Source organism: Garra rufa, chromosome 12 (genome assembly GCF_049309525.1).
Source record: "Garra rufa chromosome 12, GarRuf1.0, whole genome shotgun sequence".
NCBI classification, from domain to species: Eukaryota; Metazoa; Chordata; class Actinopteri; order Cypriniformes; family Cyprinidae; genus Garra; species Garra rufa.
The window spans coordinates 36,280,460-36,307,726 of record NC_133372.1 but is presented as its reverse complement, the minus strand read 5'-3'; the positions used below and the strand labels follow the sequence as shown (position 1 = coordinate 36,307,726).

Sequence of the window (27,267 nt, the reverse complement as noted above, 5' to 3'; positions counted from 1 at the left end):
TTAACTTTCTCTTTGATCCAACAACATTTCACCAGTATTTGTCCCCACAGTCAAGGTGATCACTTCAACAGAGGTGTAATCTTTTTAGATCTGTCTATAAAAGCAGCGCATCTGTCATATTTGACTCCGAATGTCTTATTTTAATTATTTCTGTAATTACTTTCCCCCACAGATTATACGTCTCACATTCAAGGGAGAAGTCATTCCATTCACAAGCAATTGGATGAGAGACATACTTGCCCTTGGCAACTAAAGATGACGTTACTATGGAAACGACTTGTGGTGCTATCAATCATTGGCTGCCTCGCAGGTAAATTATTGTCCTGCTGTTTTTCAAGCTGAATGTTTTTTTCTTTCTGTTTTTATTTTGGGCTGAATGTATATGTGTAATGGACTGTCATGAAAGAAAGAATTTCATTATGATCTTAAGCCTTGGATTCATTCAGTCCTTAAAAGAGGTTTGAGACAAGACTGAAGTGGGATGAGTTTATATGCGCATTCCTGTCGAATATTGTTGTTTTGAATACCGTTGAACTTAATTATCATGTTATTGTTCAAAAAGGATATACTATGAAATTGAGAAAATAATCCCTTTTATTGTGCTTAGTTTCGAAGTAATAAACTTTAACAGGAAAGCACCACTCATATGAAAAATAAATAATAGATAAAATAACCCTGATTTTGAACCTCATGTTATTTTTCTTTATAAATATGCACTGCCATTCAAAAGTTTGGAGTCTGTAGAATTTTACATTTTTTTCAAAGTTATCAAAATTATTGTATGAAAGCTCATCAATGCTGTATTTATTTGATCAATATACAGTTAAAAAAAGCACAATTTAGGTTAATGTATGATTTATGTATTTTAAAATGTATCTCATTCCTGTGATGGCAAATCTGAATCAGATGTACACTCTTAAAAATAAAGGTGGTTCACTTCACAATGCCATAGAAGAATCTTTTTTATCTGAATGGTTCCATAAAGAACCTTTCTGTTTCACAAAAGGTTCTTTCTGGCAAAAGAAGGTTCTTCAGATGATAACAAGGTAAGAAAGAGATGGTTCTTTAAAGAACCTTTGACTGAATGGTTCTTTGTGGAACCAAGAATGGTTCTTCTATGGCATCACTATGAAGAACCGTTTAAAGCACCTTTATTTTTAAGAGTGTACCTTCAGAAAAAATTCTGATGTGCTGATTAAGTGTAAGTAAGTAAGTAAGTAAGTAACATTTCTTATTAAGATCAATGTTGAAAACTGCTTTATATGTGCTGCTTTATATTTTGTGGAAACCATGAGCAAGCAGGATTTTTTTCTTTGATGAATAGAAACAATAATTTATTGCTTCCTTGCTGAAAAAAAAAACTGAGAGATTTGTTTTATTGTTTGGTAGTGTGCATATATATAATCTTTTTTCTTTACCCAGTCCTTTTATATCATTTATGTTTGGTTTCCCCAAGGCTGCAGTGCAATTGTGGCTCGATACTTGTGTTTGTCGAAGATGATTATCAGGATTCCTGGGATAGAGGCTTGTCGGTATCTCACTAGAAACTGCTGCCTCTTCCTCCCTCTCTGGATGCAGTGAATTACAAATGCAACTCAGATGGAACTTATTTTGGTTCATTGGTGGCAGTATTTACAACAGAAGCTTTGATTGATGAGAGTGCAGATGCTATTGCATAGAGAAATATAAACTAAATCTTTTTTTTTTCTTTTTTTTTAATTTTGTATTCATGAAAGTGAAACACAGAAAAATTATAACCGGCACATGCATCAAATAACCTACTGTATAGTTATGGTGTGTAATTTCAGAAATTATACACATAGCCATTCTTCTGTTGATATTACCACAACAGCAGCTGACACTGGAGTTTATTTTCAAGTAGTATGGTGTTTCAGCATGTTTGCAGAATTCTCTGACTGTCTCGTAATTATGGCTGCAGGGAGTATCCCTGTATAATATTAATTAATAAAGAGAAAATAATGGTCACTGGAATCCACTTAGATATATTACATAATATTCTAACAATGGGGGCGTGATGACTTCTGAAGCACACTTCTAGAAAAATTAAGTGTAGGGAGCTGCGAAAGAAGTGTGAATACAGTATTTTTTCTGTAGTCCTGGATATTTTTAGTATCAAAAATATATAAAAGCAGCTGTCAAAGCATGCACATTACATGTATATATATATATATATATTTTAATAATGGGATCAAATTGGAGATTGTGATATAAATAGGTACTTAGTCATGATACTCCCACAAACTGGTTCCTTCAATACCAGAGCATTAGCCAATCAGAATTACTTCCTAATCTACGTAACCATACCTTAGTTGAAATAACCCTGTCATGTGATTTGGAAAACTTCTGTCTTTCCATCCTCCTCTCCAGCACCACCTGTGGAGATCTGTTATTGTCTCTACTATTTTTTCAGGCACTTGTCCATTTGTTTGTTTTAAAGAAAATGCAAAATCTTGTATTTTCTCAACAGCAGCGTAGAATTTCTTATAGGGCTGAGTAAAAAAAGATCAGTTTTTTCGATTTTCACCGATTCCCATTTTTATGCACAAATATTGATTTTTAAATCCCAAGAATCTATTAGTCTAGCCTGATTTCAGTTAATGAACAGAACATTGTAGCGCACCTCCCATCCAATAAATCACAATAAGCTTTGTGCTTTGTGACGTCTCAGATTTCAAATTCTGTTAAACTTATTAAAGTATTCAAACAATAAATGCCGTTTTGCCGCTGTTTATTGTAAAGCGACAGATCGTTGTAGTGCCTCAGTTCAAGAGAAGCGAACTGATCATTTCCTCTGATTTAATACTAGGTACAGCATAAACTAAACATGAATAAACATACAAAAATATGTTAAAACAAAGAGTATAACTTACCGAAATCCGTATGCGTCTCAAGTAATCATTCAATCAGTGTTTCAACATGAAAGATATCAATATAACAGCTTGTAAACAATATGTCGCATAATGCCACATTTATCTCAGAAAAAAAAAAAAAACAGATTGGGTTACCATAAACTTGTTAGTCAGTTAGAAAAATGAACTCTAGAGAGGAGAATTTGCTAAATATATGCACTATATAACATCTTCATTATAATTTTTACTTTTTTTCAATATTTAATTTGTTTGAATAAATCCGTCAAGTTTTCATGACACCCACCGTTTAAATGTTTATATTTCAAAACAGGAATTGGAGTAGAAATATAATTATGAAATTGTAATTTGAGTGTATTTTGGGTGTTTGTATACAAATCAGTTGTTTTTAACCCCAATATTATAATGTAGTACCGGCTGACTCTCATATATTTTGCAGCATTAGTTGAGAGTTTTATTTCCTTGAGAAAATGTACTGTACCTGTTATATCCAAAATAATCCAAATCAGATTGAAAGCTTGTGAATAATTTGTGTCAATACCCAGCCCCAATGACTTGTATGCCAAAATGAAGCTTGAAACAACTCTAAGAATTGTCATGACTGAACTGCATTTTTTTTTTTATTAAATGTAAAACAAGTGTATTTTGTCTCAGTCTCATCAGCACAAGCAGAAGACACAAAGTTTCTTGGTCCAGGCTGGAAAAAGGAACCAGAAGACCTGATATTGCCCATCCATTCTCCTGAGCAGGAGGCTGTTTTAACCTGTGAGGCCTCAGGAGTCCCTTCCCCTCAGTACAGGTATGGTCCTGATCTAGCGTTCTATGCTAGCAATTTATGCAAGCTTTCATTCTATTACAAACCATTTAAGTGGTTGGTTTTGGCAAATTGGCAACTTATTCCCATAAGGATCAACTTGAAAAGTAATGCACTGATTGCTATTGATTTTCCAGGTGAGAGGCAATTTATTTGCCCTCCGTGTTTGCCATTGCATAAATCCAGTAAACTGTATTTCTAAAAGCCTATCCCAGTGGCATCCCACTGTGACCCATTTTCCATTTACTTTTCAGAGTTTCACCAGTGTCAATTTAAAATGTGCATCAACTGCTTTACCAAAGACTAATCTAAGAAAAAAAGAAGAAAAAAACCCAGCAATTTAGCCTACTTACAGAGATATGTTCAAGATTCATTACTTCTTTGGTGTGTACACATCTCAGCAAGAGCTTTAGGAATTAGCATGCCAAATTTATCTTTCTGAGAGGGTAATGCATGCTACTGTAAGGACGGAAATTGGCTTTGAAAATGGGAGGGGTCTAAATGACTAATTTGTGCTAGAGATTCTAAGATACTGTCCCCCATATTCCCCCGGTGAGGCGTCTGCTCTGAAAATAGCAGTGTGCTCCAGCTCTGTGGTATATTGTGTTTCGTAGCTTGGGTCAGCATCATGTAAATGCTCAGGCAAGCACAAGGGAGGGAAGTAATAACCTTGTGAGTGACATTCGATTTAAACGCTTACATTTCCCTTTAGTGCGTCTTTGTGGAAAACACCGATTTAACTCAACATTACGAGAGTATCATTGTACAGGAAGAAGAGCGCAGTGACAGCTGACGTCATGATACTACCTTTACTTTTGCACAGATGATACAAAGGTCGAATAAGTTTGACTTTCGACCCAGCTTTTGGTTTATTTATGCAGATATGTAACCATAAATAAACTCTGTGGAAAGGAAATGAAGTGGCTTATGCATATATTCAACAACATGCAAAATAGTCATTTCCAGCTTTGTCACAGTGAAATACACTGCACTTGCTTTAATTCCTTAATTCCTTTCTCACAGACATTAGGTATATTTGGTTTTGGATTGTCATGAAAATATTTTTTTTCGAACCAACTGGCTGTGTGATTGCTTTTAAACATTTCGTAGTTTTAGTCATTTCCTTTTTGCACAGTAAAAGGGAGGAAAGAGTCTAGCAACCAGTGTTGGGAGCTAACAGCGGCGCTACTAACTACATTCATCAGTGGCATTAAAATACAGTTCAGTTGTTTTAAAAAATAAAATCCTTTCTGGTAACAAACTACTTTTTCCAATGAGTAATAGTGTAGCATGACCAAACAGCCCCTTTCTGATGGAAAATTTTCTGATAGCAAATCAGTTATTGGTTAATTTGTCTCATATACCTTAAAAAATAAAGGTGTTTTGAAAGGTTCTTCACAGCGATGCCATAGAATACCTTTTTATAATCTGAAGAACCTGAAGAAACAGAAAGGTTCTTCAGAGGTTAAAGGTTCTTTATGGAACCATTTAGATAAAAAGCATATAGCTTCGTGAAGCACCTTTATTTTTTAAAAGTGTATGAAGTGTAAGTGAAAAGAATTCATTCTAATGAATTAGTTTGTTATAGTTCATGTAAATGAACCAAAAATTAATATACTTTCTGCACAGATTTTAAGTTTTCTTTTTAATTCCTAATTCATTTTAGCATAATGTTAAATAAAATAATATGTTAAATAATGTTAAATAAATTATAAAAAATTTTTAAGTCAAATTTTTTTTCTCAAAATGTTTTTTTTTTCTTCTGAAGTGGTTCATTGCTATCTTTTAGACACATATAACTTTTTAGTTCTGCTTAGGTTAAATCTGTTTGCGTTTGTTGTTGTCATTGTAAATTCCATTTTTCATTGAGTTATGTATTTTTAGTAGTTGTTAGATTATATATTTTTTGTATTACTGCACTTTACCTGATGTTCATCCAAGATGTTCATGTCTTTCTTTCTTCAGTTGCAAAGAAATGAAGGTTTTGGAGGAAAACATTTAAGGATTTTTCTCCATTTCCCGAGTTCACACTTACAGATCTGGCTATTTAAAATGCACGCGGGAAGGAAAGTGGTCTCGCGTGACACTGGTGTATTACGAGGGATTACAGAAAATACATTGACACAGGAAAGACATGATCAGTAGGGGGCAGTCATGTAACGCACTGAACTGAAGTGGCAGCAAACATCGCTGCAAGCTAAAAGACTCATTGTACGGTGACCTGGAGGGGACACCTTCGGTTCACTTATGTTTGTCGTGGCCACGACATATAAACTCGTGGGAACGTCATATTATGTCGTTGCCACGAGATATTAATTTGTGGGAACGTCATATTATGTCGTGGCCACAAGATCATTTTGTCGAGGTAACGACATCCTTAAGGCCACGAGTTTAATGGATAAACAAACCTGCGTGACCGTAACCCAGGATTATCAGAGATAGGTTTATTAATATTTTATTTTGAGTTAAGAAATTATTACATTAATTGTTATCGAAATTAGTACAATATTAAGTTATTATATTAACAACAGGCAATGCTGTATATGTGAATGCTGTCTGTGCGCGATGTAGACAGCATTCAAAATGAATAAATATCATGAATAAATATTCATTAATTATTCATTATCATGAATAAATATTACATAAAGTACTTCAAATTAAATAGCCCTGCAAGAAACATTTTATGCATCCCACAGTCTTATCCATTAACTCAGGGGTCACCACACACGGTCCTGGAGGGCCGGTGTCCTACAGAGTTTAGCTCCAGCCCTAATCAAACACACCTGAACTGGCTAATCAAGGTCTTAATAGGTATACTTGAAGCTTCCAGGCAGGTGTGTTGAGGCAAGTTGGAGCTAAACTCTGCAGGACACCGGCCCTCCAGGATCAAGTTTGGTGATCCCTGCATTAACTGATCCTCTTTTTTCCATAATAATTGTATTATTCGTTTATATTCTTTATTTTTCCCTTCATTTCGATCTCTTAACATTCTGAATCTAAATGATAAATGCTGACATGCCATTAATTATTTCTTGTGCTCATAGCCAAGACAGCATTATTTTTTCTAGATTTTGGCCAAATGTTTTAAACGGAAGAAAAAGCTTTAAACGCTTATAATAAACTGAGAATGGGTTATGCATATTTGGCGAGCTGTCCGATGGAAGGGCTCCGAGCTCGGAATTTTGGCTCGAACTCAGAGTACCCCCCCCCCCCCCCCCCTTACTTACAACAAATAGTTGTAAGTGTGGAGAAGGGGTGGCGGAGGGATGCTAAAAAGAAACTGTCAAGGAACAGAGGTAAGGCATGCGGTATAAATACACATTTGTTAATTAGGTCGATTACCGATTGCGCTCCTTGTGTTCATCCAGGTTAATTATCTGAACGTGCTCCTCCCGAACTTTGTTAATAAATCATCATATAGTGGACTTCAATTGCGATCAATGGTTGAAGGTCCAAATTGCAGTTTCAGTGCAGCTTCAAAAGGCTCTACACAATCCCAGCTGAAGAATAAGGGTCTTATCTAGCGAAACAATTGGCAATTTTCTACAAAAAAAAAAAAAAAATTAACCACAAATGCACATTACATAATCACATTGGATAGATTACACATGGTTAGTTTTTCGTCTGTGTACTCTAGTTTAAAAAGTTAGGGCAAAAAATCTAAATTTTTCCCCCAACTTCAAAATCGTCTGACATCGGTGTTTTACCTTTGTTTGTAAAGGGTGTTTGACTTTCTTTGCATGTTCGCTTTGTAAACACTGGTTTAGTTCTTCTGCGTACTTCATGCATGACCGTTCCAACTTGACAATGTAATGTGTGAAGTCGAGCTAGTGCAAGACAAGCATTTGTGGTTAAAGACTATTTAATTTTTATATTTCTTTAGAAAATGACAGATCATTTTCCTAGATAAGATTTGGACCTTCAACCCGTTGGCTCCCACTGAAGTCCACTATATGGAGAAAAATCCTGGAATGTTTTCTTTTTGAGTGAAGAAAGACATGAACATCTAGGATGACATGGGGGTGAGTAAATAATCAGGGAATTTGTATTCTGGAAGTGAACCCTTTAATTAAATGAACTATATTAATAATTTGGCAAGCTACAGTTTCAGAGTAGCTTCCCCGACACTCGTACCAGCTGTGTATTGTCTAGCTTTGAAGTTCACCATAGATTTAATCTCAGGATTCTGGGGACATTTTCTCTTTGTGCATTTGATAAAACCTATACCCATCATTCAATGAACTTTACAACAAAACATCCAGGCACTGATAAGATCGGTGACACTCTAAAGATAATTTCTAGAACTGAAAAAGAGACATTTGCCAAGTTATCGCTAAAAAGTAAATTCTTCAAGGCTTGTCTCATAAGATCTAATCTGGTCAAGAGGCACCCGAAAGGTTCAGTCCACCCCAGCAGTCATTTCAAGTGTGTTAGCAAAGAACAGTTGAGCCAGCTAATGTTGACTGAAGGGTGGCCAATTCTGCTGCAAAACAGTAAGAGGAGGAAGAGTCTCCAAAGAACATCCAGTTACTTTCTTTGTCAGGAGAAATTGTCAGTGTTCCAGCAGAGTCTGGTGGTATTTCAGCGTCTGCAGGGGCCAATGTGAACTTTGAGAACACAACACGCCAGGCTATTTTGCATCTTGGTTTCAGATTCCATAGAAAAGTAACTCAGAGCTGAGTCAGAGAAGAGCACTTGGCTGGCTTCTGCTTTTCTCTAAAAAAAACAAAACGCTTTTTTGAAGAAATATGGAGTTTCTGTATTTTATTACATTCATAGGATTATATAAAAATCAATACATGCCCTTTGATTACATATTTATATAGAAAGAATTAATTGAAATTCGTCAATGTAAATCTTTTTTTTTGAATGGTAGTGTATATATATATATATATATATATATATATATATATATATATATATATATATATATATATATATTAGTGGTGGGCCGTTATCGGCGTTAACGTGCTGCGTTAACGTGAGACTCTTATCGGGCGATAAAAAAAATATCGCCGTTAATCTATTCTCACATTTGGGTTTGGAGCTGGGTCTAATCTACGCAAGCTATGATGACTTTCACCTTGATAGTTTAACGCGGATGTATACCGAAGACAATAGAATATGGTCGCGCGTTTAAGTCTCCTCCGCCAAAACACAGACGGGATCGCGTCGTCCTCCATTCATAAAAACAGAATCTACTATAGCGCGAAATGCCACGTAAATTCGTCGTTTTTTGGATTCATAAATCAAATGTTGGTCAGTCACTTAATTCAAATCGCGATATGGACTAGTGTATGTGAAAACTGAAATGCAAAAAGACCGTTTTAATATAAATCCGTTATGTTCCGTTTGCCTAGCTGTATTTATGAATGGTGGAGACGCGCTTTTACTACATGCATACTGAAACACGTGACGCTCCCGCTAATTTTTGGCACTTACATCTCACATGAACAGATAAACTCAATCTCCAAAACTTCTGTGAGTGTCACTTTTACCATTTCATTTGAGAAAACTCGCATCATATCATACTGTATACACAGAAACTTCACGGCAACCTAAAATAAAAGTACGGTGTAACATGTTCACTCATTTCATTGTTAGTTAGTTAGTAAACACAAGTACATCTTATTGAACATAATTTATTTTCATCAACAAATTATCATAGAACAGCTTTATGAGCAGTTTGTGATGCAGTTTGGAAACAGGAGATGAGCCCCTGGTCTAATGCGCCACCTGGCTTGAGAAACCCATTCTCAAAGACTTACTTATTGTCATTATTTGGGTAGCACACATATTCTGAATGCCTTCAGCGGAATTCAAATTAGCCATTTTAATCTAGATTAATCTAGATTAATTCCAAAATTTAATCTAGATTAATCTAGATTAAACAAATTAATCTATGCCCACCCCTAATATATATATATATATATATATATATATATTGGTTTAAATTATACATACCAGTTAACATTTTCTGACTGTATCCTTAGACCACAAGACCACAACTGACTTTCCTTCTAATAAAAATGTTTTCCTTAGCTGATTTGTTTTTCATTCATCAGGCTTGCAATAATTCATTTATTTAAATGTCTGAAGGCCAAAAAGTTACTTTCTCTTAAATATCAGAGAATCACAGTTGCAATAAAACCAGACTTTTATAATTAAGTAGACTTCCTACTTCCCCTAAAAGACATTTCTGTGAAAATAGCACAGCTCCTGTTACTAAAGTTAAACCATGATAAACTGTTTCAAGGGTGTTGACATGTAGTTTGAAAAGCCTTAGTTTCTGTTGGTGTTTCTCTGCTTGTTTTGTCAGGAATGTTTGCTGTGGTCGTCTAGCTGTTTGAGGTGTTTAGCAGAGTTGTTTGACTTCCGCAACAGTAGAAAATTCTCAGTAGAGTTCAAATGTGTCACACAGGTTTAGTGGCCTGCGTTGTGTTGTCCATCACCTCACTTAAGCAATTGTATTTTAACACATCTACAAAACATGCTGATGTGCATCATGTGACTCTCAAACATAACAGCTTCATTCACCCAGCTTGGATAATTGGTCTGCACTTTGAAGAACATTTAATGCTTAACAAGTAAAAGCACAAAGCGGAAGATCTTCAGCATGCCAACATTACGCAGAAAAAAAATCACAGTGCACTAACAACCTTGACCCTAGCATCTCTGTAGTATTCTGTGGTTTGTTCTTTTTGGTCTAGCAAAAGCAAAGTTGTGTTAATGTGGTAGTGCAAGTCTATAGGGAGGGATAGGGTAGGCTGTGAGGGAATTTGAGGCCGAAGGACAGCCATGACTCCTACCCACAATGCTTTGTGGGCTCTGTGGTCGACAAAAACACTTGTAGAGCATGAGTTTACATTATACATTTATGCATTTAGCAGACTGCCCTATCCAAAGTGACTTACAAAAGAGGAACAAAAGCAATTTCGTCAAGGAGCTAACAATATTCATAATGTACAATGCAACGTTTATTTGACAACTGGATTATGAAGCAAGCTAGAGAACAGGAGAAATGCAGAGAAGAAAACGTATGTGTGTGCAAGTGCATTGATTTAAAAAAAATAGTTTACCCAAAAATAAAAATTCTGTCATTAAATGCTCCATATGTCGTTGCAAACCAATAAGACCTTTGTTCGTTCGGAACACACATTAAGAAATTTTTGATGAAAACCAAGAGCTTTCTGACCCTGCACAGACAGCAATGCAACTACAACATTCAAGGCTCAGAAACTAAATTTTATTAGTCACTTAGTCGCAGTGTACAGATCGTTAACGGCTGGTCCATGTGGTAATATGGTACATCAAGCAGGATAGCCAAACGCTCGCCTATCATTAATCAACCTCAAATATGCCTTATCATATGAAGCATGCAAGTAGTAGCACCCATACATGCCCACTCAATCTAATGTTAACCTAGAAAAATTTGCACTATTCAAGTGTCTGTGCGGAGTGTGGAAGCTGAATAGTAGCGTGCTTGATGGAGGCACCGGTGCGGTCAGTTGCTCTTAAAAAAAAAAACTGTAATTTTTGGTTATACAGATAAGAGTAATGCATCTTTCTAATCTGTAAAGATTCTATGTTTATTTATGTGCACTCACAATAACAACAAGACATTGCGATCACATATAGATGATCAACTGAAAGATAGATGTTCTGTGTCAAAACGCCGGCTTCTGCGTCAGCAGCATCACACGCATTCATCGTGTTACTCTTGTGAATGCGCGCCAAAGACTGATACAGAAAAAAAAGAAATTGTTGAATAAATTCATTATTTTTGTTTTCTTTGCGCATCAAAAGTATTCTTGTAGCTTCATAACATTAAGGTTGAACTGCTGATGTCACATGGACTAGTTTACCAATGTCCTTACTACCTTTCTGGGCCTTCAACATAATAGTTGCGTTGCTGTCTATGCAGGGTCAGAAAGCTCTTGGATTTCATCAAAAATATCTTAATTTGTGTTCCGAAGATGAATGAAGGTCTTGCGGGTTTAGAACGACATGAGCTTACATGACACCTTTTTTTATATAATTAAACTTCTTCTACATTTGATTTAACAGTCTGGGGAATCAAACCCATAACTTTGGCATTGTTAGTGCCAGTGCCAGAGAAGTTCTGTTTTTCTCACTTTAGGTCTCCCTATGCCGTTTAAATCCTTTGAAAGAGCTCAGAATCTGTTTTCCCAACCTACATTTAACCTGACAGGATTTTCAACCTGCCTAGCATGCTTTCGAGATTGTAAGGATTTGAACCCTGGTCCGTGGAGCAGGCAGTCATCAGAGACGAGAATGTGAAGGAGAGCTGGTTAAAATGCAGAGATTACACAGAGAAAGTCAGAGGTGCTCTTGTGTCGGCCCTCATTAACTTGGCTCCAGCATGATCTTTGTTGAGCGCAGGTTGCTTTCTCGGTTGTACGAAGCACTGCGGAGCATTCTTTTGGAAATATAATTGGACCTGACTGTTTTGAACATCACTATTTTTATTTTTTGCACTTTCCATGTCCGCTTTTCTGATATTTTTCTAATGAGCAGGTGTAGGCTTGGACTCTGGGCAGTTTGTTAATGTAGTCTGAAGTAACATAGAGGTTATCATGATGATTATGATGATGGCGACGTTAATTGTGACAGTAATAATAGCATGAGGATCATAATGTCAGTGATGCTGAACAGTTTGGTGTGCAGGGGCAGCATAATTGTCCATTAAACTTCTCAGAGAACTTTTGGTTGTGGAAAGAAAAGCAATGGGAGCCCTAGGCCCTTTACTCATTATCTGAAAATACGTCGGCTCCCTGTCACTACTAAGCCTTTTTGATTCTTGTTAAACGGCTCCTTGGAGACTGGATTGTTTGTAATTCATCCTCTAGCCTTTAAAATGATCAATCATGCACCAGTTACCATCAGTATATGTGGATTCCTTTACACTGTGAAAAAAAATAAAAATAAAAAAATTGTTGAATCAACTTAATTTGTTACCTTGTTGTTGTCAACTCAAAAAAGTTTAGTTAACTGAAAATGTTAAGTTGTACTAAGTGACAACTTAGATATTTGAGTTGATTCACCTTAAAATTTTAAGGCAGCCAGGTAACTTACCCAGCTTTTAAGTTTAACAAACCAATTTTGTTTGCAGTACAATCAAAATTAAAACTTTTATAGTTAATGAGTAGCACATTTGAAAAAAAAAGTATGACATTCATTTAACATCAAGAAAAGGAGGGAAGAGAGGGTGTAAGAGGGCATGATATTTTCATTAGCATGAAATTATTTTTCCCCTGAATACCCATACAGCATCTCAGCACATGTGCTGGAAATCAATATTTCCTATTTCCATATTATTCTAAGGCTATTGATCCAGCAGACACAGCTCGCTTGAGCTCGCTCTGAGTGCTGCGATATATTCAATCCCCTAGTCTAAACTGGAAAAAAAAACATATTCAAACAAGCAGTCTACCTGAGGCAATAAAACAGACTCAAGACTATACCACTTATACAGAGTCCAAAATATGCATATTAACACATGCAAATGCACGTCTTATAATTCTTTCTAAATGTTAAAGGAATAGTTCAGCCAAAAATGAAAATTATGATATTATTATTAATCCTCATTTTGATCCAAACCCATAAGGTTCATCTTTGAAACACAAATTAAGATGTTTTTGATGAAATATAAGAGCTTTCTGAACCTGCATAGACAGCAACCTCTCCACGTTCAAGGCCTAGAAAGGTATTAAGGACATTGTTAAAATACTTCATGTGACATCAGTGGTTTAACCATAATGTTATGAAGCTTTGAGAATACTTTTAGTGCACAAAAAGAACAAAATAACATCTTTATTCACCTATTTCTTTTCATTAATGAGTTCCACGATGTATTCGTCTGCATTGGCTTCTCAACCAACAAATGACAGCATCGTGATTCATCTTACCTACAGAAATATTTATAATAATTTAAATATGGTGAATATATTTCTCAATCTTGCAGTCACAGATATTCAGCTTTCATAAAAATGAGAAGAACTGTTGTTGTGTTAGGTAATCTGTGGATGTTCTGATTTAATCAAAGTTGCTGGAGAACCACTATTCTACACTAAGAAATGAAGCTAGCGCAAGTTCTGCCAGGAAGACTCAATCGTTCGCGTCACTAATTACCTCCTCATCTTCCAATCATATCATTTACTGTAGCTTTAAAGGGTAGCGCTTACCATGTCTGAGTTCGCAGATGCTGTCGCTCCAGCACCTCCATCCTCCCCGCCTCCACCAAGATGGAATCTTTCCTCCAACTCCTCTACTCCACCAAGCTGGGTCATCCCTCTATTTACCACATCACCATCAATCAGGCTATCCCCTCCATCCTGAAGACTTCAGATTGTTCTTTCCTCAATCCCCCCCACCATCACCAGTTGGCCCCTTTCCCGACTCCGCGGGGGGGTGAGCGGCGCCCCCGCCTTTGTCTTCAGGCGGGACTCGCTGTTTCCGTACCCTCTGAATGCGAGTTACGAATGGGGCCTACGCCAAAGATGCTTGCCCTGATTGCTTGCTGAGCATCTACATAAACGTAATCGTTACAGTATAAATTCTCCCGAGTCTTTCTGGTAGAAATAGATGACAACATTACTTTGTGCAGACGTATATGTACCAACACAGATGATATTAGATCCTTTCAGGATAATATACTGTTTATTTCATTCATTTTATCCACAGAGGTCTCCGCTTTATGTGAGATGCAGAAGCTTTGTTGATTTATCATGCTATTGAAAGTGTATTAGAAAACCAGATTAGTTTAGATGCTATAATATTATACTTGACTACATTGTGCGAACACAAATATTGTCTGTATTTACAACAAACAGCCTCGCAGTAATCAACTGTGTGAGCCTGCAGGCCGAATGTCACAGTAAATGATATCAAATACAGTGGCTATGATATTAGACTCACAAATGATGACTAAAGAAGTCAGATTAACTCGACTGCCACACTGAGATCAATAAATAATGCAGCAGAAATGGGCTTCAGAGAGCTGCAGTAGAACTACATTTAGTTGTCTCTCAGATTTGGGAGCAACTAGAGTATCCAGTTACTTTTTAAAAACGCATTGTCCAACCTATTTATTAGTTGTTCACACCACTAGAATAACGCAGATCCTGCCAACAACTTTATTTCCCCATTGTTTTCATCATTCCAAAGGTTTTCTGCCAGGTTTTGAATCTCAAATGCCTGATTCAGCACAAACATGGTTAGTTCTGAATAGCAGAGTTCTACATATCATCAGCTGTTGATGCATTTTTCCTTGTTACACAAGGTGGTATACATTTTATGATTACAGTTATTGATTAAGCTGGTTTTCTGATGGGAAACATTCCACTTTGTATAATATGATTTTCCTATTGAGTAATGGCATCAGCAAGAATAATAAACCTGCAAATTATGAGAAACATTATTGCATTACATAACAAAATATTAAACTGATTGTCACTCAAAATGGACATAAATAGTGTTTGGTTGCTTTCTAGTTGCTAAATGTTTTTGGAAAATGTCAATAGTGAGTGAATATAATGAACTTCAAAGGTAATGTAAAATACTTTCACAAAAAAGGAATAAGTTAGATAACCACAAAAGTGGTAGAGAAAAATGTTCTGACAAAAGTTCTTGCATCATTTGTTTGCAAATGGCCCATTGGTGTAATGACAAGTTCAAAAATTTTGTGTGCAAAATTATTTTTATAAAAATTCTTTCACGACCTGCATTCTGAATAAATCTTAAAATATTACATTATTTTTGTCAAGCAGTCCGAGTTGCTGTTTAATTTGCTCTACTTCCTCATACTCCGTGCTGAATCTTTTTATATTCCACATGCAAGTGAAGCTAAATAATTGAAATCACATTGAAAAATAACGAATCTTTCACAGTTTTTCATAGCAATTTTATAACTGGAAACTAAAACCAACCTACTCACGATTAAACATTGCACATCTTCAAGGTCAATAAATAATTAGATATTTCTTATTCTTGAGCGCTGTTTTGCTTGCATTCACCAGTTATTAGTCAGATTGTACTGCAGAAGAACAAAGGATGAAAACAAATGTCAGCAATGAGCTTTGTTTCATGCTGAATCTGGCTGTATAATGAAGCAGGCTTCATCAGATCGATGCATGTGATGAATATTGGTGAGTTAGCTTCTCTAGAGACCACACTCCTGATTGTGTTTGCGTCTCTCCAGATGGTCTCTAAACGGAACGCTCATTGATCTTCGTGGTGACGAGAGGCGTCGCCTGTCTGGGGGTAACCTGATCATTACCGGCCTGGATCGGGACCAAGACAGCGGTGTCTACCAATGCACAACTTCCAACACCCGGGGAACCATTCTCAGCCAGAGAGCCACACTACAGTTTGCATGTAAGTTTTGCGAAAGCATTTATGTTTAAAGAAGTTGTGTGTCATTTTTTGTTGTTAAAATCAGTGTTTTTTTTAAGACACTTAAATAAAAGATATTAAAGGAACAGTTCACCCAAAAATGAAAACAACTGTATGTGACTTTTTTTCTTTCTTTCTGATGAATACAGTCAAAGTTATATTAAAAAATATGTCTGTTTCCAGCTTTATAATAGCAGTGAATGAGTGTGAAGTTTTTGAAGACCAAAAAACGTGTCCATACATCATAAGAAGTACTCCACACAGCTTTGGGGTGAAGTGATGAATTCTGAACACTTTCTGAAGTGAATTGATGCGTTTGTGTAATAAAAATTATTAGTAAAGTAAATGAATAAAATAAATGAATAATAGATGATCCAAATGGAGCTTATAGTTATTTTATCTATTTAAAAAAAGATAATAAAAAAAGTAAAATCACATGCCAGTACCACTACACAGGACCATGGCGAGCAGCTACCGAGCCTATAGGTGTTTGTAGAGATCTTCGCAACTTTGATAAGAGTAATTTTATTTCACAATAACAATTTATATCAAGATATAGTCGGTTTTATTATTTTATCTTTGTTATTAATAATAAGAACATAGATGTAAGTAACACACTAAAAGAAAAAAGAAAATAAAACAAAGACACAAATGAAATAAATAGGGCACTATGACATTTGTTTTATTCCCAAATTCTGTTTTATTTTTTCCAAATTAATTTTTATTTTTTTGATTTGGAATTTTTCTAGACTCTATTTTAATGGTTACATTACAAAAATATTAATAAAAAGCATGTCTAATTAATTGAAATCATGAAATTTTAACAAGTTCAACAAAAATTAAAATAAATTTAAAATACGTTTTATTATTTTCTGAAATGCAGTTTTATTTTGATCAAATTATTTATTATTTATGTCCTTTTTTACCCAGAAATACTGTCTAAAGCTCTTCTGGGCTCATGCAAGTTTGTTTGCGTTGCTATCTGAGCTGATAAACAGGAAGCGCTGTGCAGCTCAAATGTACCGCGGTTTAGTTTTGCTTTAGTTTCTTTTGCCATTTGATGTTTCTCATATGAAACAGAAACAGCAGCCCTTATGAGTTAAACAATGCAGTGGTTGCAGCAGTGCGACCACTCACAAAAATTAGTCGCACCGGCAGAAAAAAAAAAATCACAGTCTGGAGCCCTGTATTATTACCGATTGACTTCCGATTTGTAGCGTTATGCAAACCTAGCGAGCATAACTAATTCTTGTTTAAGAAAATGGTATCAGATCGATACGTGGGTTCAAGAACTCACCGATACTGATGCTAGAATTTTTTGTGGTATCGGTGGTATTTCCGACAGTAATATCAGAATCGTAACAAGTCTACTAGTAAAATGCAAAATTGTACCGTTTCTTAAAACAGGGCATCGCGATACCTTTTAGTTCGGAATATCGTGCAACACTAGTCTCCTCTTGGCTTATATAGAAATCCTCCCACATTTTACTTTACAAATCGTCATTTTGTACTCCGTCACTTCTGCATTCGTCACTGCGTTTTGCCTACATCCTACATCATCTCACGAATGTCGCGTACGACAGTTAGCAGAAGCTAGAGATTACAGTTGATAAAGTTTTAAATATGGATATTTTCCTACACGAATGCATTGATTCACTTCAGAAGGCCTTTATTAACCCCCTGGAACCATTTAAAATACTTTTTATGATGGATGGACTTTTTTTGGGGCTTCAAAATCTTAACACCCATTCACTGCCATTAAAAAGCTTGGAACAGCCATGATTTTTTTATATATATATAACCCTAATTGTATAATTGTATTCGTCTGATAAAAGAAAGTCATACACACCTAGGATGGCTTGAGGGTAAGTAAATCATGGGGCAATTTTCATTTTTGGGTGAACTATACCTTTAAATGAATAAACTGCAGCCTTACGAAGCAAAAAAATAAAGAAAATCTTAATGAAATATTTAAATCTAATGTAACAACATAAGGTTAACTAATACCGTTGAGTTTGGGGCATGATTTGTCCAAACAATGGCAAACTGGGGGTGTGTTTGACTTTATATAAGCGATATTGTAAAAGCACCAGCTTTGGTATTTAGTATTCACATGGCATTGCTGAAGAAAGAGCAATCAAACAAGCTGTCAAATGTGACAATTTCACAGGGTGAAGCGCCATTTCATCGACTTCAAACTCCATCACTCATTCTTATTAGTCTTCAACGGCATCTTTGTACGCTGTATATTGACTCGCTATATTAATACCCATACTGTCTGCTTCACAAAGTAAACTGCCAAGTATGAGAATAGGATCCTAGCCACCTGGACACCTGGAGATGATTTAAAACGCCGTCCATCTGCATGCTCAAAGAAATCAGTTGTTTTTAAGATGGGAGAAGAAGTATTTGGGATGAGAATACGTATGGCCATGGACTCCTTTTGTGTGACAGCGAAAGATTCTTCACTCTCATGCCGTCTATTGATCCAACCACGGAAATACACAGAGCATCCCACGTCCCACTTAGGAGACAGATTCCCGTCTTTATGGGTGGGATAATGAATCTCACTTCAGGGGACTGGTTAACAGGACTTGCTTGACATTTATTTCCTATATTGATCATTGGTTAGTCAAAGGGGAATTATGATTTTAATAGGATGATAATGCCGCTGGCTTTGATCATATGTCAATGCGGCATTTCTTATCTTTTAGACAGCTGTTGAAAACTGCATCCTGCATCTGCAAGCCCGTTTGAAATATATGCTTAACTGTAAAATTTGTCATTGGGAGATTTATTCCATGGTGGATTTCTATTGGCTGTGTATTGGGGTAATCCTCTCCTGAGGCGAGTTTGGAATGAGCACCTTTCTCAAGGGTGCAGTACCAGCAGAGCAGATTTGTAACCTGACAAGCCATGGCTCACACAAGCTACCAAGAATTCAAAGCCTATTCAGATCTTTAACCAGCAGACCTTATATAAAAATAAATTTGGAATGGGGTGATCAAAAGCATTTTTAATTAGTATTTTTCTATATTACAGCTTAGAACAGTTAGCAACCACATAGCAACCATGGTTTTTATAGTTTTCATTTATTAAAAAAAATAATAATAATAATTCTATTTTTTTTTTTTTTTTTTTTACATGTTGCTTTAATTACATTTTGCTTTAGAATTTATATAATTATTATGTTTTCCTGTTTGGTCATTTTTATTTATTAGGGGTTCGAGCACGTAGTGCTGAAACCCTATTGTAATTGTTACGATTTTTTTTTTTTTTCTGCCGTAAAACTGAACGGGCAGCCCAAACCGTAAGGCCTAGAGACTTGAAACTTGGTCAGAAGATAGAGCAAAAATCGAGGAGAACCTGACAAAGTATCAGCCCAATCGGATCATAGGTGGCCGTACAGCGCAAAAAAACAAACAATTTTGACATTTTTGGCCTAAGCTTGTAAACCGTTTGTCGTACACTCAAAAACTTTACATCGCTGCGTTCCTTGGGTCAGGCCGAACAAAAGTGTATTACAGAATTTTTGAGCTGCGCCGTACGATTGACCCCGAAAAATGGACGTATGTCCAAAACCTACTTTTGCGAACTAGTCCTAGGTTTTTTGACCAATCGGAACCAAACCAGTGCAGAAATATTCTCTGGACACTGAATATCAATAATTATTAAAAAAAAGTTGAACTTTTAACTCACGGTCGCAAAAGGCCACAAAAACGTTCGAAAGTGATGGGGCCACTTTAACTAAAATGGCTATAACTTTTGAATGGAATGAGATATCTTCACCAAACTCGGTACACATGTGTATAAGCTTAATCTTTGGTCAAATCAAACAAATTGTAGAGCTTGACCACTGGCACTATAAAATGGAAAAAACATATTATTGGCTATAAATACACAGCCGTTAGTCCGATCGACTTGAAAATTGGTATGCAGACTCTTGGACCAAAGGGGCACAAGTGTCTATGAGGACATTGGCGTATCTCAAAAAACATGGCCGCCATTGGCCAATGAAGTTTGAGCACCTATTTGACAAGGTTAACGGAGGTCGATCGGAACAAAACTTGGTGGGCATGTTCAACTCATGGCCCTAAAGGTCTGTAAGAATTTTGAAAGAAATCGGCCACTAGTTGGCCCTAACGAGTTTTTTGGCTCTATAATCACGTGGCGTTTCACGCATCCACACAATATACATATCATTTGATAGACCTCCTCATGCCGAGAAACTTTGCCTCAAGAAACATAGTTGTCAATCAAATCGTTCATTAATTATTCACAAATATGTTAAAAACCTACTTTTGCGAACTAGTCCTAGGTTTTTCGTCCAATCTGGATCAAACCACTGCAGTAATATTCTCTGGACTCTCTAGATCAATAATTATCACAAAAATGTTGAATTTTGTCCTTTGGTTGGCTAAAATGGGCTCATTTAGTAAAAGGGGCGTGGCAATATATACCCAAAAGTCTATAAAACCTAAACAAAAACTCAAAACTTTACAAAAATTGGTGACAACATGTACCAGATGACCCTTAACAAGCATACAAAGTTTCATGAAGATCGGACCATAGGTGGCGCTATAACAGTTAAAAAGGTGTCCAAAATATGAAAATTCTATATTAAATGGCCTCAAATTGCTACAATAAAAAATGCTCATATATTCATTCAAACACTAGATCTTCACATCATATGTCATTTATTTCATGTTGGACTACTCCCTAACAGCATAAAAGCCAAAAAAGGCCTTAAATGCTCGAACCCCGCTAAATGCTGCTCGCAGCTTTAATTTTATTTATTATTTTAAATATTAATTTATTTTTTCTTTTAATTTCATTTAGTTTTTGCTAGCTTTCACTTCATCTTTTTTTGGTTTGAATAATTTTTTTATTTACTTGTATTTTAGTTTATTCAGTCAGTTTCTTTTTGTTTTATTAGGATTGCTAAAGTTAATGTGCTGCATAGTATTATTTAAAGAATTAACAATATAATATATCAAGTTGAGATGTTTCTGCTGTAGATGTCCGTGATCAAAAGCATGTTTAATTTTTTTTGTATATCACAGCTTAGAACAGTTTAGCAACCATGGCTATTAAAGTTTTAATACATGTTTTTATTTATTTTGTTATTTTGTAATTTATGTTCTCTTTTTTTGAGTTTGCCTTTAAATTTATTTTTTATTCTTGTTAGTTTTCACTTAATCTTTTTTTTAGTTTGAATTAATTATTTAATTGACTTTTTTTGTAGTTTTGGTTTATTTAGTGTAGCAACCATGGTTATTATAGTTGAATTTTTTATTTCTTTTTGCATTTGTTTAAATGTTTAATTTTTAATTTATTTTATTTTTAAAAATATTCCTTTTAAGGGTTAGGGTTAGGGTTAGGGTTAGGGTTACCCTAACCCTAACCCTTTTTTTCATTTACTTTTAGTTATTCAGTCAGTTTATTTTAGTTTTAGTAGGACTGCCAAAGTTAATGTGCAGCCTGGTATTATTTAAAGCTTTAACAATATTAAATAACAGCTATATCTCACTTTTAATGTTTTTAGGTTTCAAGTTTTCAAGCATAATAAAATTAATTTGTGGATGTTTTTATTTGATTTTACATTAATTTGATGGCAAAAAAAAAAAGTTTAGTTAGTTTTTAGAATTTTCATTTTCATGAAAAAGTTTTCTGTTGTGCTTTATAAAAAATTCAATAAACCAGACACATGCCAAGCTTCGAGTGATTAATGAACAGGACCTTGACGTTGAATGTTCCACTATCTCATAAGAAGAAAGAATCAATAATAGTTATGGAAATGAATCCACAAACACTCAACTTTTCGACCTTCGCATCCAGAAATGAATGTTTTCCATTTATGAAGCAGCCCCATTCACTGTAAAGATGTTTGGCTTACCACAAGGCCTACAGCCATCACATGAGTCCAGCCTTATAGATTTTAACATAAGAGACTATTAATCAGCACCCGTGGCTCTGCCGCTCCGGCTTTAAAGCCATTCATCCTGTTACCATGAGGCGAGCAAGTCTTGCTATTTTCACTTTCACCACGGCTCAGTACGACCTGGTTGTGTGGGACTTCTTTTCGGTCAGCGGGGAATCTCTCATTAATCTTTCCCGCTGTTTTCCACCACCTCTCCCTAATCCTGATGTTTTCTTCTGCTTCTTTTGTTGTTGTTTTTTCCCTGCGCTGTAATTTGTCTTATCGGTCACATTGACTCTATATTGTTTGTGTTGGGGAGCCTGGCTCTTGGCTTGTTTGCTTAAGGGTGTGGAATTGGCACAGCAGGCTACGGTTATAGAAGGCCTTCTCTGTCACGAAACAAGGAGAAGGTTTTTATCATGCCAGGTATACGAGCCGGCTGCCAACTTCCTCTCCTCCTGTTAATTTGTGAGGATGAATCGTGTGGACATGTATTGACAGGGAGGCTACTGGCTCAGTGGGTGAGATTAAGATATCTCTGGTAATGATGCGGCTTACTGCTGGTAGGTGGAGGCGATGTTAGCATCCCTTTGTTCATACACCCTCACAGTGTTTCGCTAGACTGCATTGTTAGACACCCACTGTATGCTTTGGATTATTCTCAATCACTGAGTCTGTTTCCTTATTTTTGCTTTCTCAAATATTGAGCGCTACTAAACGATTACTGTCGACGTTGCTTCTCCATTCGTTTTGCTATAATGTGAAGTGCCTTTTACATAATGCATGCAAAATAATTACCTCATGAAAATGTAATTCATGCCATGTTTAATCTGTTACAGATCTTGAAAACTTCAAAACGCAGACAAGAAGTGCTGTGAATGTGAGGGAAGGCCAAGGGGTTGTTTTGCTATGTGGCACACCTTTGCATTCCGGAGGTAAGTTGGTAGAGTTTTATTTATAAGTCGCCATTTATTAGGGTTTTATTGTGAATGATTCTTTGGATAACATTTGCCTTCATAATCTTTAATCAAAATGCTCTTTCTATGCAATAAAATAGCTTCTTATTTGACTGCCGCAGCGGTGTTATTTGTGACCCTAGACCACAAAAGGCGCACAGGTATATTTGTAGCAATAGCCAAGATACATTGTATGGGTCAAAAATATCATTTTTTCTATGCCCAAAATTATAAGGATATTAAGATCATGTTACATAAAGATTTGTAAATTTCCTACCGTAAATATCAAAACTAAATTTTTTATTAGTAATATACATCACTCAGGAGTTCATTTAGACAACTTTAAAGGCAATTTTCTCAATATTTAGATTTTTTTTCTTTTTTTTTTCTTTTTTCAAATAGTTGTGTTTTGGTTAAGTATTGTCCTATCCTACCAAACCATACATCAGTGGAAAGCTTATTTAGTCAGTATTCATATATCTCAGTTTTACCCTTTGTGGTCCAGGGTCACATTTTAGTATTATTTATATCCTATTATTTATATACTTCTATTTATATAAATATTATTTATATTTTATTATTTTTAACTTTAAATAAATTTTTGTAATTGTGTTTTATGCAACTGTAGCGATATACACTACCGTTCAAAAGTTTGGGGTTAGTACATTTTTATTGTTTCTTTCCTTTTTTTTTTAAGAAATTAATACTTTTATTCACCAAGGATGTATTAAGTTAATAATTAAAAGTTTATTAAAAGTTAATAAATAATTTACATTGTTATAAAAAGACATATTTTGAATAAACACTGTACTTTTTAAACTTGTTATTCATGAAAGAATCCTGGAAAAAAAAAAAAAAAAATCACAGGTTCCAAAAAATATTTGGCAGCACAACTGTTGATATTATCCAGCATTGATCATTCTAATAATAAATCAGCATATTAGAATGATTTCTGAAGGATCATGTGACACTTAAGACTGGAGTAACAGCTGATAAAAATTCAGCTTTTCATCACAGGAATAAATTCTATTTTAAAGTATATTAAAATAAAAATAAAAACATTATTTTATATTGTAAAAACATTTTGCAATATTACTGTTTTTTCTGTATTTTTAATCAAATAAATGCAGCCTTGATGAGCATAAGAGACTTCTTTAAAGACTATTAGAAGTCTTACTGACCCCAAACTTTTTAACGGTAGTGTGTATATATATATATATACATATTATTATAATTTATTTATTTATTGTCATTTTTGTATGTCAGCTAAGTTTACTTAATTGCCATTACATTTCTCATTTTTAAAGTTGTAAGTTTAAGTTTCAGCTAATATTTAAATTTGATTTCAGCTCGATTTTCAAATACTGTAAATGATTTTAAATAGTATAGTTTTAGTTAACAACACTGGATCAAGTTGTATAATGTTAACCAATAATGGTAAATTAACATTTATTTTATTTTATTATTTTATTTTATTTTATCTTTATTTTTTTTTTAGCTTTAATTAAAATTTTTAGTAATTGTGTTTTATGCATCAGTAGATTTTTTCATTATATATATGTATATATTTTTTTTACTTAACTGCCAAGGCAACATTTTAAATTTGTAAGGTTTTAAGTTTCACGTATTTAAGCTAATATTTATATTTTATTTCATCCTGATTTCAAACACTGTAAATGATTTTTAATAGTTTAGTTTTAGTTAACAACACTAGGTCAAGTTGTATAATATTATCCAATAATCAATTACAGTCATTCAGTCAGACAACATTTCACAATCCAATCAATTCCTAATGGACAAAAGTCCTGCCCTACTTTATTTTTTCTTATTGAATATCCTGCCTCACAATGATGAAACTAAAATGGGTTGCAAACGACAACTCGCTTAAGACTTCAATAAAAAAAGTGGTCAGAATCTGTGAAGTGCTGCCTACACACATGTACTAGCTCTTAAATCCATAAATGCTTCCTTTCATCCTTTTGAATAACAGGAAACCAGTTTTTTTCTTTTTCATCATCCCTGAGAATTATATGAAACTGCAAAAAAAAGAAAAAGAAAAAAAAAGAAAACTGATACTCCACTGATACAGGCTGTTTTAGCTCTACTCTTTAAGAAGTGTGATAAAGGTCAGTAGAAATTCACAGTCCAATGCTATTTCACAAGTTGGAACCAGAAGTGGTGGAAATGCATGTTTGCATGTTAATTGTGCTTCTCTTTGGCATATAGCGCCTTAGACAAGACTGGGGTTGTAATTCAACCAGCTGTAATTGGACAGAAGTCATTAGACCCCAAGTGCAAACAAGAACGAGGCAGTGAGAGACATCAATATCAATTAGAGGTCGTGACTATTACTGCGACAAATGAGATGTCAGAAATGAGAAGATGTGAATTTGTTTCATAGGCTGGGCAATTATAGTTTGCTGAGATAAATCTGTAATTAAGCATTTGTTTAATTAGAGAACCCAGAAGAGGAGCGTTTCATATGCGAATACTTTAAAGTTTGGCTTTAATGTCACCAGCGATTGAAAACGTAGGCAAAGTGTGAGTAAAAAGCCGAAATAAATCATTCAAAAGTGCTGGAGAAGGCAGAAATTTAATCAACGCAGAAACACGTTTCTAAAGCACTGATGGTCATTTTACTCAGAGTATACGTGTTGGTTAGCATTAGACCTTCTGAAGAAACTCATTTACTATGGATCGCAGATCCTGCTATCATTTCTTTGGCTTCAATTTGTTTTCTCATTTGGATCACTTTCTTTTCAATCAGACCTGAATCTAGAGGCAAATGGAAATAAAGACCTGAAATTGAAGTCTCAACCCAATTAGAGAGAAATATGTTTTTTTCCAGACGAATGCATTTTCTAAACCGAGTAGGTAATCAATTGATTATCACTGCAAAGTGCAAACAAGAATGCTAATCTTTGCAAATTCTCAACTGATTCTATTCATAAAAGTTTTTGCTGCGCATAAGTTTAAGTATTACAATATATAGTAGTTGCTCTTTATCTATTTAGATTTAGGCTGCATATTGAACTCAAAAGACAAATGGGTTATTATTACCAACCTGTTTTATCATCGTGGAAGAAGAAGCTGTATTGTTTTACACTAGCAAATATTTGAAACATCTAAACTATTTATCCCCACAGCGATGCTGAATGCTCACGCATGTGATCAAACGTTTTCTCTGCTCCACATCTGCAGTTTCCCGCTAAATAAAAGAACTTTATGATGACCTAGCTGTCTGTTGAGATTGCTGAACTCAAAAACAAATTGGTTATTATTACCAACCTGTTTTATCATAGTAGAGGCAAGCTATATTGTTCTACCCTAGTAATATTTAAAACACTTTTTTCCAGGGTAATGCTTTGTTGAAAAATAGTGTGCGATCAAAATGATTCTTTACTCCACATCTGCTAAAATCCACTGATCACAACACTCTCAGAAAAAAAGGTACAAATGCTTAATCTGGGTTGTACTTTTGAATAAGGTACTGTACTCCTTTATAGCTTATTTTCCCCTGAAGAGTTTGAGAGTTTTGAGATGTTTGGGCTTTTTGGTTTTCATAAAGTGTTTTTTTCAGACTAGTGAAAAAAAAAAACATCCAAAAAACATGAGCACTTTATCTATTTGTGTCAATAGATTTATTGATCATTTGAAATATATAATTTATATAGCATATTTGTAGCAATAGCCAAAAATACATTGTATGGGTCAAAATTATCAATTTTCTTTTATGCCAAAAATCATTAGAATATTAAGAAGATTATTTTCCATGAAGATATTTTATAAATTTCCTACCATAAATATATCAAAACTTGATTTTTTATTAGTAATGTGCATTTCTAAAAACTTAATTTGAACAATTTCAAAGGCGATGTTCACAATATTTGGATTTTCTTTTGCACCCACAGATTACAGATTTTCACATAGTTGTATCTCCAAATATAGTCCTTTCCTAACAAACCATACATGAATGGAAAGCTTATTTATTCAGCTTTGTGCTCCAGGGTCACATATGTACTTTTAAGGTGAGAAACTGCAGGTAAATAGGGTAAAAGTTTAACTAATAGTTATAACCTTACTTACCCAGTTGATTGATTACATTGATAATTGCAAACATTTTTTGTATTACAAGTTTTCTAAAATGTTAGGTTTAAATATGCAAATGAGGCATTATATAATGAAATATGCACTAATTTACATACATTTCATTTGCATACAAAAAATCTAAACACTGGATGAAGTCAGTTTCAAAATTCTTGTTTACTTTTTGAC

General features: G+C 34.8%; 1 protein-coding gene across 2 annotated transcripts in view; it reads left to right on the top strand.

Moving 5' to 3' along the window:
- Positions 1-255: 255 nt before the first annotated feature.
- The window catches only part of cntn3b (contactin 3b), a 76,946-nt gene continuing 49,934 nt past the window's right edge, over positions 256-27,267 (top strand). Inside the window, exons 1-4 of one of the 2 annotated variants that reach the window (XM_073851309.1) lie at positions 256-310; positions 3,552-3,687; positions 15,923-16,098; positions 22,876-22,971. In XM_073851309.1, coding sequence (XP_073707410.1) covers positions 256-310; positions 3,552-3,687; positions 15,923-16,098; positions 22,876-22,971 — 463 coding nt within the window. Of the gene's footprint in view, positions 311-3,542; positions 3,688-15,922; positions 16,099-22,875; positions 22,972-27,267 lie in introns of both variants that reach the window. The other variant, XM_073851308.1, reaches the window with a different exon arrangement.